We start from the raw sequence: 18,034 nt of genomic DNA on the forward strand, positions 1-18,034 counted from the left end.
GAATTGCACTCATGTTCCGCGTGTCAAGGTGGTGCTAAAATCGGTGGCGGTCAAACGAATCTGCAATTCTTTGCCGCGCGTGCCCGTCACTATGCAATTCACGCACAGCGCATTGAGGCCTAACCACAAGTCAAAAATATTACCGCTAATGTTCCTTCAAAATGCCACTGAAAACAATTGATCCCCGCAAAATACGACTTCAACTATAGATGAGTGACCTGCTGAGTGCGGCATGCCTGCAAGATAAGCACTCCTGGCAACTGTTTCCGTGTTCGAGTGAGTGCACGTTGAAGAACACAACGGGAAAATAATTTTTAGCCACGTGTCGAAATAAAGACCACTTGTTTTTCACCGTTTCATCTTAGAGGAAAATTCAGGAGAAAATACTGGGCACTAACTTATTAAGCAGAAGGATGGATGGGTGCATTAGTGCAATGTCTTGCTGGCGGTCGAGATTAAGAGAGTGGGTTGGTCACGCAATGCATGTAACAGATAACTGATGGTTTATTAAGGCTAGCTGAATGGGTGCCATTGAAACAGAAAACGTCGCCGGAGGCAGCAAAGAATTAGTGTTACGATATTAGGGAGTTAGTGGCACGGAATGGCTTCGGCTGAGATCACTGGGAGAGGCATTTTCACGGCAGGTGGACATAAATAGTGATGATCACAATTAAAGTCTCTTCCTTGGCGTAGGAAGCCGTGCGATAAACTGTCGACGCCTGAATTCGCAGCACCTTTCATCTCATGAGCAGCCACACCTTCTGGATTATCAGAAAGCTCGTCGTTCACGAAAAGCCTTCCTCCTTTTGTATTGTAATGACGAAGATAGCTCAAACGGTACGGCGGTCGCATGGCTCCTGAAGTGAGGAAGATGAAGACAAAGGGTCGGTGTCGCTGCTTTGGCTCGCGCTGTCATTTGGCTGGGACTGCTTGGCTGCTCCCTGAGCTGGACCCGCTAACCCGCTAACCGCACTCTGCCCACCGTTACTACCAAGACCGTGCCAGACGACGCCGGTAAGTGACTCACTTCAACTGGACCAGTCACCTGTGGTGCCCTTCGCCAGCGAGACCTAGCTGTGTTCAGTGGCACCGCTAGTACTGACGTCGACGACTGGCTTTCGTCGTACGAACGGGTGAGCAGCCACAACAAATGAGACGATCCGAGAAAGCTCACCAACTTTATTTTTTATCTTGCGGATGTCGCCAATCTCTGATTCCGAAACCATGATGCCAATAATGCGACATGGAATGACATTAAGACTGCTTTCGTAGAGGTATTTGGCCGTGCGGCCGTGCGAAAGTTTAGCGCGGAACAACGCCTCCGCGAAGGAGCGCAACAGCCGGGCGAGAATTTCACTAGTTATATCGAGGACATCATCGATGTCTGCAACCGAGTAAGCCGAACGATGATTACGGAAGAGAAGATTAAACAAATCCTGAAGGACACTGAAGACGACACTTTTGAAAGGCTCCTGGCTAAGAATTCTGCTACCATTTCAGCCATAGTCACCTACTGAGAAAGCTTCGACGAATTACAGCGGCAACGCGCGCTCGCCCGCCAAACTTTTTGTCACGTGGCCTCCCTTTTCAGTTTGGCGACTTCTCCCGCACAGACGGATGACGGGTCTCTGCTGCTTGAAATCCAAGCCTTCATCCGTGAAACGTGGCCCGCCAGTCTCGCTGCTCCCTCTCATCCAGGAGTCTGTCCAACGTTTGTTCTCGGCCGTGCAGCAGGCTATCCGCGTGCAGGTTGCAGAGACATTTCCGCCAACCTACCAGCACGCTCTCATTGTCGTACCGCTGACGTCAGCAGAAGTCCTGTCGCGTCCTAGAACAACGACGCTTCCCTACCGGACGCTGCCACCGTGCCCAGCACTTCTCCCTGTGCCTCAAATGCCCCCTCAGTACTTCAGGCCGTAAGATCCACGGCGCACGTAGGACAATCGGACAATATGCTTCTCCTGCGGTCTCGCGGGACATGTGGCACGCTTTTGTTGCTGCCGCCTACGCGTCCAGACGTCGTGGTTGATCCACACGTACCTGTAGCCCACCAGTAGGCTGATTCGAACCCGTCACCGAACTTCTGGACCAGTCGCCAGAACTTCAGCAGCCGTCGTTCACCATCACCGCGTCGCCGTTCGATATCGCTGATGCGTCGTTGCCCGCCTTCCAAGGAGGGAAGTGAAGGGCTGCAGCTTCGGAGGCAAGAGCTGCACGATTGTCGAAATGCCCAAGACCTCCACTATCGCCGCAAAACATTATAAAATATGTTGAAGGAGCCGCTACATTCGCCCTTTTGGACACGGGCGCTGCCATTTCCATCATAGGTGAAGCTTTTTTCCGTAAGAACTGGAAGGTCCCCACATCACTTTCTGACCCTGCACTTCGTACTGCCACCATGGAGCCCGTCGAACCTTCAGCTACATGCACCGGTAGGATCGTTATTCAGGACGTACATTAAACGATTGAGTTCCTTGTGCGACCTTCCTACTCTCACGATGTCGTCCTGGCATAGGACTTTCGCGCCACAGGGTCGCCACTGACTGCGTCCGCAGTCAATGACGGCTCTGTGAAAGATTATTGTGGCCGCCGATACTGATCTGCCGCCAAGCACCTAAACACGAGTCCCTTTGTTTTGTACATCTGCTCCGGACGCCCAGCTACTGTTCACGCCCTCACCTACTTTGCTTCACCGCACACCTCTACCACTTCCATTTGCCGTTCTTGACGTAGCCGCTGGAACAATTATGACCACCCTTTCTGATTTGTGAGCAATTTCGCGACCATTATCGCTCCTTTGACGCGCCTTGTCACAGTTGGCACCAACATGTCTAACTGGTCTCCTGAATGTGATGACGCATTTCAGACGCTACGCCAGCCGCTCACATCTCCCCCGATACTCCGGCACTACGATCACCAGGCGTCCACGGAGGTGGACAGAGGTGCCAGTGGCGTGGGCCTTCGTGCGGTGCTCGCGCAACGCAAGCCTAGGTATAACGAGCTTATTGTCGCCTACGCGAGCCGAACCCTCACAACGACCGAGATCAACCACTCAACCACTGACAAAGAGTGCCTGGCTATAGCCTGGGCTCTTGGAAGTTTGACCCTACCTTTACAGATGACCCTTTTACGTCGTCACGAACCAACACGCTCTTTGCTGGTTGTCGAACCAAGGTGGCCCTCGGGTCACCTGGGTCGCTGGGCCTTGCGGCTACAAGAGTATCATATCCAAGTGGTTAACAGGTCTGGCCACAAGCATTCTGACGCGGGCGTCCTTTCTCGCTCTCCACTACCCCATGGTACAGAGTCTCTCTCGGCACAGTACAGCGCTCTTTGAGCGCTCAACGTTGAGACCATGCATTCGGAGCAACGAAAGGCCCCGTAGATTGTCTCCCTGCTCGACCTTTTGTCGGATTAAACCACCATCCCGCCTTCCGGCGAGCTCTGCCGTCAAGTCTCTCATTTTACCGCGCGAGACAACCTGCTCTATCGCCCCAACTATACACCGGATGGTCGCAAGGGGCTTCTCGTAATACCTCGTCACATGCGCTCCGACATCTGCGCTGCATTTCATGCCGACCCACAGAGTGCTCACGCAGGCGTGCTGAAAACTTACGCAAGATTGCTCCACTGCTACTTGCGCCGTATGTACACCTTTGTCGTTAAGTATATCCGTGCTTCCGAAGCCTGCCAACAACGAACAACGGCCGCTCCGAAACGCTCGCCCAGGTTTCTTCAGCCCTTACCTTGCTCTGCGCGGCCTTTCGATCGCGTCGCCATCAACTTTTACGGCCCACTCCCGAAACAACGTCTGTAAACCGATGAATAATTTTTGGTGTTGGCCATCTCACCCGATATGCTGAGACAGCCGCCCTTCCTGCCGCTACAGTACGTGAGGTTGCTTCCTTCCTCCTGTGCGATTTCGTGCTTCCACAAGGTGCTCCTCGAGAACTCCGCAGTGACAGAGGGCGTGTCTTTCTTTCCTAAATGGTTGAAGCCCTGCTTGCCTAGTGCCACGTCATCCGCCGCACATCTACTGCGCACCATCCTCAGACCAATGGATTAACTGAGCACTTCAATTGCACTCTTCGCGATATGCTCACTATATACGCCGCGTAGGGCCACTACACCTGGGACATGCTTCCTCACTTTGTAACATACGCTTACAACACTGCGAATCAAGGGACCACTGCTTTTTCGCCGTTCTTTTTGTTGTATGGACGAGAACCCTTGTGCACACTCGACACAGTATTGCCATACCAACCCGACGCCTCTGAATTTAGGCCCATATCAGGAGTAGCCAAGTACGCTGAAGTATGCCGCCAACTTGCCCGCACCTTCACGACGGAGCGTCAAACTCACCAGCGGAATCGGCATGACCACAGCCTGAACACTATCACTTTCCGTGTCGGCTCCCTCGTTTGGTGATGGATTCCGCCTCACGTTCCCGGTATTTCGTCTAAGCTGCTGGCTCAATGCCATGGACCCTATCGGATCACCGCCTGTACATCTGCTGTAAACTGTCTGGTCGAACCTCCATCTGACGACCTGCGGTGTCGCGGTTGTAAGACAGTGCACATCAGCCTGCTTAAGCCTTAGTATGATCCCCTTATCATGTCGTCACCGTGAGTCACCAGGATGACTACTGTTCTATTGTGGGGCGATCGCAATGAAGAAAATAGCATAATTCTGAAATATTTGTAGCTTTCTGGTTTAAAAAAAAGAAATTCAGAAAAGTAGGAGTGCAGCAATTTCGGGAAAATAGTAATGGAAGATGCTGAACCCTTGTTATAAACAATGGGGAAATCTAACACGTACAACTTCCACCGTAGGCAAGAAATTGCAGTTGAAGCACGCCTATGATGTCATTTCGAGATTCCAGTGCTCAGAATAACATTGAACACGCGTGTTGTTGTCCGATCCGGGAAACATCCTACACAAAGAGCGTAGCTTTCACGATCTGCTCTTAAGAATGTTCGTGTGCTCTCTTTTAACGCCAGAAGCGTTGTGAACAAAGTGGGAAAACTAGAAATATTGCTTTTGACTTACGACACTCATGTGGTTGCTATCACTGAGGCGTGGTTGTATGATGGCGTACACGGTGATGAAGTTATTCCGCCCGGCTATCAGATACACAGGCGGGATCGAGGCACACGTGGCGGAGGAGTTGCTGTTATTTCCAAACTCGGTATTGATGTATGTCTGACTAACCACACTCATGATCACGAAAGCCTGTTTCTGAACGTCACTGTTAATGCTGTTACATTTATGCTTTGTATTGTTTATAAAGCCCCTGAAATGTCAGAATCATTTCTCGAACAACTTTACGACCATCTTCTTCTAAACCACCCACGACACGTGATTACTACAGGAGATTTCAACCTTCCAGCTATTAAATGGGATAAATTAGTTTACGGGCAATCTAAATCGAGTGATGTTATTTTAGACACAATGTTAGCTCTGAACCTTGATCAAATTGTCGGTGAAGGTACGCGCAACAGTGCTGTCTTGGACTTACTTTTTGTAAGTGATATGTCTTTAAGTGGTGTTATTAGTACTGAACCCGGTGTGTCGGATCACAGCTTATTGTTTTTTTCTTGGTCTTATGGAAGGTCTGCGGGGCATTCGAGTACTCATTAATGACTTTGACCGCGCAGATCATAGATCTGTCACAGATTACTTAGACACTGCACTAAACCACAGTACGCCTGATGATGTTCATGCCTTGTGGGCACAATTCAAAAAGGCGGTCATATTCTCCATTGAACAATATGTACCATTACGGAAGGTACGTAAGAACCGTAAAAACCCATGGATCTCTAGGGATATTATCCATATTAAACATAGACTCAAGCGACTTAGCGTATAGACGTAACACCCGAGAACTTAAATGAACCGAAAAGAAATTTGGCAACTAAAGTAAATGAAGCGCGGACACATTACTATCAAGTCACTTTAGAGATTTAGAATTTTAGAGATTTCTGGGTCAAGGCAATGAAGCGGTAAATAAAGTTAAACTGAACGGGAAATTCGAAACTGACGCCTTTATAATATCGCAGGCTTTTAATATTTACTTTCAGATGGTTTTCTCTCCGTCAAGTGCTTACGTACACCAACCCGCTATGCTTGATCATATGGACATTCCTATCGTCACAAGGGAAGGTGTCTTAGCGATGTTAAGGAAGTTGAACACCAGAAAGAGTACACTCTAAAAACTAGAGAGGGTATCGCATGAGTGAAGCGGCCGATTTACTCTTCTAAGCGTTTTTTTACTCTCTTTGTTCACTACGTCACGAAGGAGAGAGTGAAATGTGCTTTTCACTCTCCCCTTCAGAGAGAGAGTAGAAAGCCCGTTCTACTCTTGCGGCAATAGAGAACAATACGTAGCGTAATCTTCTGCTTCAACTGTAGGAGCCTGGCCCCGAACATGGCGATGTATCAGTCACGCACGCAGAGCAAAGAACACACCGTTTTGCTTCTAAGAGAATAGGCAGCCACAGTTCAAAGGAACGCGTAGCGAGCGCTCTACGTTTTCACTCGGAGTTGCTCCACCGAGCGCGCTCAACGTCGCGGAACAACACAGCACCGGAGAAAGGTGACCCGCCTAGCGAGCAGCAACGAAGGCCATCCAAGGGAAATCGTGTGTCAGCCATCTCGCGTTGCCGCGAAAACAGGACAGTCGTTCGTCATTCGTTGGATATAACAACAAATCCTCCACGGTAAGTGAATTCTAACTTAGGTGCACATTCTGCGTATATGGCATGATTTCGCCAGGAAATCGTTGCGGCGCTTAGCCGACGCGATTGACAACGGACTAGGCATCGCGCGCTGTGTCTCTCGATGTCAATCGAAAAAGCCATCGTCGCGATATCTTCATGTGATTTTATTACTTGCCGCTATCCGCAAGAACTTTGAAAATCGCAAACGCTGCCAGAACCATGGTATGTTCAGTAAGACGTGAGGCGAGAGGACGCTTAAAATGGTGTGTTCACCAGCCCATGATTCCGAACCTGTGCGGAGCGTGCTTAGCGTGCGTTTTGTGTGCTGAATTTATTCAGTTTGGCAATATACTGTGTACGGAATGCTGTTGAAATAAGGAGTCGCGTAACAGAACGCGTCATTTTGCTGGCGGCATGCTTTCGTTATACATAAGCCGCGCGCTTCACGGTGTCTCGCCCATCGGTAATCTGCGACCACTGAAGTTACGTGCAGCACCAGTGCTAGGTAGAAACTTTGCAGCAGGCGTTCAGCTGCATGCTGCAAGAGGTCAGTTGGGCGCGTTATCTTGAACTGACTGAAAACGCATGAGGAACCCATGTTTTATGCTGAATAAAGTATAAACCCCATGTAAGCGATCTTGCGCGCGACAGCTACAAGCGATGCGATGGAGATGGCTATCGCGTTCGCTCGTCGCCTACAAGTCGTACTCCGTCCGAGCGACGAAATTGAGCGACGCCTCCCCGGTGTTGCCGGTATGAGGGCTGAAAAGACGCGTCGAAACTAGCGTGAGGCGTGCTTTAGTAATTTAAGTTTATGTATTTTACTGTAAAAAGTAGCATAAAATATTTCCGAAAGTCTTGCAGTAGGTTCTTATCCTCGCACGTGTAAAAATTCAATCGTTTCCTCGTTTCGCGCGACAATCGGTAGTATTTGAGCGATGTACATCCAGTTCCAGCTTCGCGCTATTGGCTAGTCGCTCATAGCGCTTCCGGGAGACGACGAACGATTTCTAGATTTCCAGAACCCAGCGATCTGTTCAAGCGACGGCCCGTTTTGTCGCTCGAAACCGCCGCTCGTCGCCGTCGCGCACTAAATCGCTCTCATGGTGTTTAGCCCTAAGACTGAACTGTTTTTGCTCATGTATTGATATGGTGTGATTTTATGTCTAATTTTATGTCTCCTGTTGCGGTTCTCGAGCACGGTGCGAATCTGAAAGGGTGCTGATGTCTACGAACTCGGTGAATTGTCAAGCAGCGAGTTAGGCATCGGTATCGTATATAACGGCTGCTGTGTGTAATTACAATTGCAGGGGCGCTTTGCATAGGCTTATTGTTTTGGACATGCTTGTGCACTTGCTAATATGAGTTGGCGTTTCAGAGTTCTGTCATATGAACAGCTAAATCACCCTTCCGCTGGGGATTACAAGCGTTATGTGTGCATCTTGATACTGCAGGCCAGATCAAAATGTGTTTATCGCTTTAATATTTTTAGTATAGAAATAAACTATCAAAATAAAACGCTGATTTAATTCTGTGTTACCAGTCGTCTGTCGTACACAAAAAGTTGGTCTAATAAACTAATAACTGCGGGCTATAACAGCAACTTTTACATGCCTTCAGGAATGTAAAATGCTAGATTTCAAACTGCAGCAGTAGTCCGGTCTGTCAAAATGAACTCCATTGCGCACCTCATAAATGAAAATAAGTTCATGCCTTTTAGTAAGCTTAGATGCAGGCCACAGTGAACTTTCTCGTTATTATTGAAATGTGGGTAAGCTTGCCATAACAAGCCTTGTTGCCCTTTATTATAGGCACGTCCAGTCATATCCATTGAACTGGAGGACCATATTTTCATCCCTACTGAGCATCATGTTTGCAGATATGATCCTCAAATTATGGCTTGAGCAGTGGCACAACCAGAGATGGTGCGGGGGGCACACTGGGCACGTGCTTAGAATGTGTCACAAGTGGTGTTTGCGACAGACTAATGATAGACCTATGACATCTGACAATGACCAATAATCTATTGATTAGCAGTATTTTAGCATTGGTGCCAAACGAGGATGAACTGTCCGTTTTTTTTCTTTTTTGGTTAAATCTAAGAAATTGAAGTTAGTTTAGCAGTTGACTATTGAAGTCAGTTAGATGTTTCGCATGCATTTCAGTAGGAAGACTAAGAGCTAAGACTTTCTTTTAGTGCCAGGACCTTGACTGTCTTGATGTTGTTTACTCCATGTGCTCGTGTTGACTTTTGCACACGATATTTTCATGAACCCGCTTTATATAACTCAAGAAGGCAGCTGCAAGCACACAAGGATGTCAAAGAGCCAGCGCAGCGCCACTTCACGAAGTGCAGAGGAGCGCACGCCAAAGAATCAAAATACATTGCCATGCCATTTGGACAAGAAAACTAGAATGTGGGTATATTGGGTGTACCATTTGACTAAATGTCAACAAAATCAAAATACAGTATGTCACACCAAGGTGAAAATTCTCACGTGCTCTAGGCAGTCATGTTAACATGGTATATTTATGCAATGTCTCTGATGGGAAAGTCAAAATCAAGTATGCTCTCTGGAGACAAACACTTAGTAGTAAGTGCCATTGAAAAGTCAGAAATATGTTTAAAAAAAAAAGCTGATTAGTTGTGAGAAGTGACTGCCTTTTGTCTTGCTTCTCAAGAGATATATCCACGTGATAAAAATAGTGGTAAAATGAAATTGCATATTTTCTTAGTAACACGATACATACTTTCAATGAGCACGGTACCTGTGTTCATTGTAAAAAGCAACAGCTCGTGCTTACTTAGGTGCTTAGATAAATTTAACAGCTGTAATAGCTTACATTTAACAGCATGTGAATGCAAGGGTGCAAATAGAAACCACTGTGATTCTGTATTGTAAATGCTGAGATGAAGCAGGCAGATTTTCATGTCTTCCTTTTTGACTGTTTCTTCAACTTAACTTTAGAATTATGGCTTTTAGGTTCCAGAAAAGGGAAGCATTGCGAGAAGAGAATCCAATTTTAAGAAGTCATTATCGTTTACGTGCATGCTCATGAAAGCAGTTCGTTAGAACTGCTTGTGCCTCCCAAAGTGAAAGCAAGGAGCAATTAAGGCCTTTAACTGTGTACACTGTGGTGCACACCTTACGACTTTAAAAGCCAGAGAGTCACTTGGAATTGAAAATTATTTTAAAAATGTAAAATTGTGGTTTCTTCAATCTACTTGCCTACCAAGTATGCTAGTGGGGGTAGGGATGTGTTCAATGCAAAGAACTGAGAGTATCTGAGTAGAACACTTGTTCATCAATTGGCGGATGTGAACATAAGTGTTAAGCAAAAGCTCCTTAATTTCATGGCTTCTGTAGACATAATTTTTCTAGACTTAAGATAGAGTGCACAGTGCGGTGATGTACTAATCTTCCCTAGACACATATGTACTTGTTTTGATACGAAGATTCTGTAAGTGCGATATTTTTTCTTACTTTAGCGCATCTTAACCACATCAGTAGGAAAAAAGTTTTGGATTCAGGTCATTGGTTCATTGTGCATATGCATAGTCGCATGCAAAATCCACGTGCATGGAAGGGATATATGAAACAGGATGGTGCCATTCTCAGTGTGTTTTGCTTCCTTGTTTGTCTTTTTTGTGCACTTCCCTGCTTGAATTATGCTTATGTCACCTTTGATGCATCATATTCATCCCATCTCATTTTTGGATCACATCTGAAGCCATGCTATACTTCAGTTAGATTGCATATTCAGCAAGTCACAATAATTGATAATGTAATTATGCAAGCTGCTCCTCAGAAGTATAGCATTCTTAACGTAATGGGAATGAAAAGCTGCCATATATGACAAGAAATTTGATGCCAAGATTTTAATGTCAATGCTCCTTGCAGTTTTATACTCATTTGCTACACACTAGATAATACTGTAAATTTAATTTTACTTATTTGTAAGAAAGTGTAACGGATTAATTCCAACAGCACCAGGAAACTACTTTGGTGAGGACGCCAACTGAATAGGTAATATAATACGCCTCTGTATCGGTTTGAGACCGGGCAGGATATTCCTGCAGAACCACGACAAGACACACTTTGAAACAATGGAGTGCAATCCATACATGAATAACTTTATGTAAAATATGAGCAAAGCGAGCTATACCTGCAGCCTTACGTGAGAATATTGTCAATTCAGCTTCGATGAACTTCGGTTTCTCGGACACGTCATCAGTGCTGAAGGCGTTCGGCCAGATTCCGAAAAGGCAGCAGCTGTTGCGAGGTTCCCGACACCCACAGACAAAAAGTCAGTGCGACGTTTCTTGGGTTTATGGGCATACTACAGAAGATTTGTGGAAAACTTTTCAAACATTGCTGAGCCCCTTACAATACTGACAAGAGAAGATCAACCATTCTTATGGAAAAGCGAACAACAAGACGCCTTTGACGAGTTAAGGAAACGCCTGCAAGCTTCTCCAATCCTTGCCCATTTTGATGAGACAGCCGACACTGAAGTTCATACCGATGCGAGTAACGTCGGCCTCGGCACCATACTAGTGCAGTGGAATAACAGCCAGGAGAAAGTAATTGCTTATGCCAGCCGTAAGCTCTCGAAAGCAGAGGCAAACTACTCCGCAACCGAGAAAGAGTGCCTTGCAGTCATTTGGGCAATATGTAAATTTCGGCCCTACCTCTATGGTAGACATTCAGAGCAGTCAGCGATCACCATTCGCTTTGCTGGCTGGCGAATCTCAAGGATCCATCCGGACGACTAGCAAGATGGAGCAAACGCTTCAGGAGTATGACATTACTGTCGTATACCGATCCGGGAGGAAACACAGCGATGCCGACTGCTTGTCACGCGCACCCGTCGAGACAACTGTGTCAGAGGAAGAGGATTTCGCGTTCCTTGGCATTGATGACGCGTCACAAATTGCTCAACAACAACGAGATGACCCGGAATTGCTTCCACTTATACAGCGCCTGGAGGGACTCGACGTTCAACTCCCGCGTATTTTCTTTTGGGGGCTATCCTCGTTCTGTCTGCGAGGAAGAGTCCTCTACAAGAGAAACTTCGAGAACAGCGAGACAAAGTTTTTACTTGTCGTACCCACATCTATGCGAGAAGAAATTTTGCGTGCATGTCACAATGAGCCAACGTCTGGACACATGGGCGTGAGCCGTACAGTCGCCAGGATTCGTCTGAAATACTACTGGCCCAAGTTATTAGCATCAGTGCAGCACTACTTCAAGACTTGTCGCGAGTGTCAAAGGCGCAAGACTTCATCCGTAAAACCGGCCGGCCTCCTCCAGCCTATAGAGCTACCAAAAGCCCCATTCCAACAAGTCGGTATGTACCTCCTTGGACCCTTCCCAACATCATCTTTAGGCAAAAAGTGGATAGTTGTGGCCACGGACTATCTGACCCGTTACGCAGAACCTGATTCCCTGTACAATGCAACGGCTGTCGAAGTTGCAAAATTCTTTGTCCACAATATCGTGCTCAGACATGGCGCTCCCACAGCTGTTATTACCGATCGTGGAACGGCCTTTACTGCGGACCTAATGAAATGCTTGTTGCAAATGACACATACTGATCATAGCAAAACTACGGCGTACCACCCTCAGACAAACGGTTTAACAGAACGCCTCAACAGAACACTGACCGACATGCTTTCGATGTATGTCGACGTTGAACATAGGCTGTGGGACGAGATTTCGCCATACATCACCTTCGCTTATAATACGGCCGTTCAGAAAACAACCCGAGTCACCCCGTTTGAACTTGTATTCGGCCGAGCAGTAACCACAACTTTGGATGCTATGTTGCCGTTAGATGAAGAAAACCATAACTCATCTGACCTAGATGATTTCTTGCAACGAGCCGAGGAGGCACGACAGATGGCAAGGTACCGAATACGCCGCCAACAACGCATCGACTCCAGCTGGTACAACCAGCGCCGTAGTGAAGCTCATTAGCAGCCCGGTGACAAGGTGTGGGTAAGGACCCCAGTGCGACGCCGTGGACTGTCTGAAAAGCTTCTGTGCCGATACTTTGGCCCTTACGAAATACTTCGTCGTATAAGCGACGTCACTTACGAAGTGAAATCCGCTGGACACGAGAGCCCAAGACAGCGCAACTCCACGGAAGTTCTGCATGTTGTCCGCATGAAACCCTACCAGGAGAGGTCATGAACAACAACAAAAAAAAGTGAGAGCCCACAGGAACCCCTACTTCCTCTCACGCATCGGGCCGATACGGTAAGGAGGGGGATAATGCCACTACAAACTTGGTGACATTCAAGTTGCGCGCCCTTTGCATTGGGCACTGTGCACGCCGTACAGTGGTGTTGTTGAGCAACAACAGGCAGCGATCTTCGTGGCACGGGCAGCCAGTTGGACCCGGCTTGCATGCGCCATGCGCACGAGGTGTCACGCGAGGAGAAGAGGAAGACGGTTCGAGCCCAGTTTGAGAACGCGACTGCCGCGGACTTCTTCACGACCGCAGTGACTTTTACTTGTGGGCACAAGTTCGCCTTTAGTAAATATCGTTGTTTTACTAATATCGTTACAATATACATTACTAAATGCACTGTACTCTCAGTCAGGAAAATCCATATGGTGTACAGGATGCTATCAAATGAGCTGCGGTCTTAGAATATGCCACACAAAAAAAGTTTCTTGCACAATTTATCTACATTACCAGCCCCGTGCATAGCAGCTCATCTGGTAACCTCTGCCATGTAAGTGCACGCGTTTTGTGCCAGAAATGCGTTTGCTGGCCAGTAATGTGGCGTATATTTTTCTTCGATCACAGTGTCAATATTATGTGAGTTTTCACATGTTTGTTCTATGTTTAACTTTCAATTGTATACTTTATTTTTGAAAAGAAGAAACCAATTGAAATTAAAATATATTTATACACTGTAATACTGATTGAAACTTTACAGAACATACTTACGTTTTACTACAAGATGTGTTCTAAATTTCATGGGCATCATTGTAATCTGATTTTATGTTTGTCAGTATGTTTCTCAAATTATTATTCAGTTTGTCATGTGACTGATCAATAAAGATTTCTTACCTTTTAAGAGAGAAAATGTTTCATGTGAATAACTCAGCCACTACAGACTGCATCCCATTCACGAAGCATAAGTGCAGAAGCTGCTTATGAAGGAATAAAATATTCCCCACATGTAAGTATTGCGAATCCATTCCAACGTGACCATAGATCTACATCGTGCTTTCACACTATTGGGAGGAGTACTAGCACTCTGTTTTGAAGGAGTACAAGCACTGTTTGGGGGAGTAGAAACACTCGCATTGGAGGAGTAGAAGTACTCGGTTAGTAGTGAAGCATTCCATCCGCGGGAGTAATATTACCCCTGTGGGGAGAGTATTGGCACTCTGAAAGAGTACTAGCACTCCCTGTGGAGAGAGTATTAGCACTCTGCGGAAGAGTACTAGCGCTCCCTTGCGGTGGAGCAACACAACTCAGTCAGGAGGAGTTGCCCTACTCTCTCTCAAAGAGGGCCGATCTACTCTTGAAAAGAGAGTGAAATATGGGACAACTAGTTACTCCCTCAAAGAGAGTGCCCGGAACTCTCTTTGTTTTTGGAGTGTATAGGACCAGATCAAATCCCAAATACATGTTTACAGCGCTATTCCATACAGATAGGCGATTTCTTGGCAAAGGTCTTTAATGCATCCTTGCGTAGTTGCGAACTTCCGGACGACTGGAAAATTGCACGTTATATCCATCTTAAAAAAAAGAGATAGGTCAATAATTTCTAATTACAGGCCGATTTCTTTAACTTCTCTTTGTAGTAAGTTACTAGATCTTATTGTGCTCACAATATCCAGTGCTTTTAGCAGATAATAGTGTCTTATCTCCTTGCCAACACGGCTTTCGGAATAGAATGTCCACGACGACACAACTGGTAACAACTATTCACGACTTTTTAGCAGCATTAGATCGTTCTGGGTAAATTGATATACTTCTGTTAGATTTTTCTAAGGCGTTTGATAAGGTTCCACACTGTAGAAGACTTCTAAAATTAAATAACCTAGGGTTGCCGCTATATCTCATCAAATGGGTTGAGGCATATTTAACTAATAGAAAGAAGTTTGTTGAAATCAAATCTAGTGTATCTAGGATGCTCAGCGTTACATCCGGTGTTCCCCAGGGGAGCGTTTTGGGGCCATTATTATTTCTTATATATGTAAATGATTTAGTGCAATTAATCCCTGACTCAGTGTCTATTAAACTTTTTGCCGGGGATTGTATTGTGTTTAAAGAAATAACCGGCCATGAAGATCATAACCTATTACAGCGAACTCTCAGCCACATTGAATGCTGGTGAGCAGAATGGGACATGCAACTAAACGTTAACAAAACAGTGTTATTAAATTTAATGCGGAAAAAGAATCCCAGCGTGTTTACTTACACTATCCATGGATTTAACATTCAAGCAGTAACTCAATATAAGTATATAGGGATTACTCTTTCTAGTGATATGACATGGGGGGCGCGCATCTCTGCAATTTGCACAACAGCTTTTCGGAAACTGTTTTCTAGAAAGGAAGCTGGCAAAGGCGACGGTGAATGTTGAACTGCAAACATACAATGCCCTTGTCAGACCTAAATTGGAGTATGCATCCGTTGTATGGGATCCCCACACAAAAAAAAAAATATCTACAATGCTTAGCACGCCTGCAAAGGAAAGCAATCAGATTTATATTTAATAAATATCAAAGACTGGATTCTCCTACTAAGCTCATGATTGCGCATAACATTCCCACACTAGCTGTACGCAGAAAAATCAGTCGACTAAAATTCTTGCGTAATAAGTTGTCTGGAAAAAGAAATATATCTGTACCCTCATATTTAAAGTCCATCGCAAGAAGACCAACACGTAACACTCACAAACACTCCCTACAACCAATTTTTGCCAAAACAGAGGTATTTAAACAGTTTTTTCCCACGCACAGTTTCGGATTGGAACAGTCTACCTGAGTTTGTTTGTGAGGCTGAAAACTTTGACGAAGCCCTTGAACTACATTTGTTGTGTTTAATCTCAACCTAGCCAAACTGTTATTAATTTCTGGTGCACGTACTGTTGTAAGTTATTTATGTGATATTCTTCTTTTTGTGTGTGTGATAAATATCGTCCTAATGAAACCAATGAATTATATTGTAGTGCGAATGTTGTTGCAAATTATTTTGGTGCTGTTCTTTTCCCATTTCATTGTAATTCCACTCCTGCTTGGGCCACGTTGGCCTGCAGTATTGTGAACTAAATAAATAAATACATAGAAATATAGTCTATAATGAGACAGCGAGGCCGTGTATTCACGAAACTTCTCCCCCGCAAACGCGTCTTTCTCATTCGCAATCGGCGCGATAACGAGTGACGAATGCCTTTGCGATGACCAATCACTGGCGACGCTTGCGTAAGAGAAGTCTTGTGAATACGGGCTCTCGCCGCGCGGAGGTGAACGGTGTTATTATTTTGCTATTATTATATGATATTTAGATGGTATAGCCTTTAATTGGGTACTCCTTTTCATATAGGAATTTAAAACTAGAATAAACCGTAACAAGAAATAATGACATATAATGTTATAAATTCCAGTCATCTCAGTTCACTAATCTTATAAATATTATCAACAAAGATAAGGTGCCTCACAAAGGCTGGCCAAATTTCCGAAAGGCGGACCTACCTTCATCAAAGGTAGCCTCATCATCCTCGTCATGTTAGTTTTAACGGGTTAAAACTAACATGCCAAGGATGACGTAGTCTTAACCCGTTAAAACTAACGTGCCGAGGATGACGAGGCCGCCTTTGCTGAAGATAGGTCTTCCTATCGAAACGCTGGCCAGCCTTTCTGGGGCACCTTTTCCCTGTTTATAACCTTTGTACCACGATGTACTACTCCACTGTCAGCCCCATTCTTGATTTTTGATAAGTACACTAATGCCACACTAAAGCTACAGCAACATAAAATCTTGTCACATATGTACACCAAAGTAAACACAAAGTCCGGTGACATAACTATATTTAAATCAGGGCGCATAAAAAAGCATGGATTAGATTTATATGAAGGCGCATAAAACCAGGCATTGAATTGGCCCAAGTCGGGAAAAAAGGCGAACGGTAATCATTTATGTATGGAAGACTGGAAACAGTGCAATAAGGACGACGCGAGGTGAAAGACAAAAAACGGGTGCTGACTCCCACCGGAAATTTTATTAGAAAAATTTATCATGCATACAAAAACGAAGAAGGCGCATGCGCTAGGCAATTCGGAAAAAAACAAGGAGAAAAGGTACCTACAGACTGACATCCAGGCTGGCCGTATGTAATCAATAAATAAATAAAGACAAGCCAATGAATAGTAGGCTACCAATCACACTCCGAGGTACTAAACCTCGGCGTCGTGCAAAATGAATGACCTCTTACTGAAACCATTGTCAGGACTTGTTTATATGGGATTCCTTTAAATCGTTATTCAAATATGAACAAAAGATAATGTTTGACACAGAGAAAGCGACGTCGTTTATAGCTTGGCTTACCCTTCCCCGATATTTCAGGTCCCGTCTTAGAAAGACTCTCCGGCTTGTCGGCCTACGAAACGGCACGCAAGATCTTCGTCGTCAAGGGGCCGGCGGACGACGAGACGAGACGGCTGCAGGTGTTCCACGGCCTCCGGGCGCTGAGCATCGTGTGGATAGTCTGGGTGCACCATTACGCCTACAACGACACGTCCGTCTATTGTGAGCCTTGTCACGCTGATGTGCGGACGCTGCACGCACTGTGCCGTTTTCTGAGAGCAGGCTTGGAGGAGCTCGATATCCTTGGCGCGTTGCAGGAGAATATTCTCACGCGTGGCCAATCCGCATCCGGCCGTTCTCAACGACAGCTCTGTACTTTATTGTTGCCTATAATGCCCTGGTGAAATTCCCGGTACGATGACCCACGAAACCACATGCAGCTTATGAGTCCTCAATCTTACGGAAGCAAAAGCGAACGCGAGAAGAGACCTGTCGAGGAACAGAACTTTTAGCCACCAAAGCAGCCAAACTATTTAAGTATGTTCTACTTTTTGTGTTAGAATACGGATAGCGGCGTATAATCCTCTACCTGACGATATGTCTGTCAGTCGAGCTAGAACTTTCGATGCTTTTGTGCTGCTGGAAGTACTATTTGCTGTCGAAAAATTGAGCAATAACTTTGAGATGACAGCCGGAACTCGCAGAACTCTCTCCATATTATGCTTCAATCGAACCTTCTCTCACTTATTTCCTCTTTA

General features: G+C 45.7%; 1 protein-coding gene across 1 annotated transcript in view; it reads left to right on the plus strand.

The window, feature by feature from the left end:
• Window positions 1-18,034, plus strand: part of LOC126518688 (O-acyltransferase like protein-like) — a 232,157-nt gene that overhangs the window by 113,744 nt on the left and 100,379 nt on the right. The window contains exons 6-7 of the mRNA XM_055064923.2: window positions 2,867-3,098; window positions 17,316-17,498. Coding sequence (XP_054920898.1) covers window positions 2,867-3,098; window positions 17,316-17,498 — 415 coding nt within the window. The remainder of the gene's footprint in view (window positions 1-2,866; window positions 3,099-17,315; window positions 17,499-18,034) is intronic.

Source organism: Dermacentor andersoni, chromosome 1 (assembly GCF_023375885.2).
Source record: "Dermacentor andersoni chromosome 1, qqDerAnde1_hic_scaffold, whole genome shotgun sequence".
Taxonomy (NCBI): Eukaryota; Metazoa; Arthropoda; class Arachnida; order Ixodida; family Ixodidae; genus Dermacentor; species Dermacentor andersoni.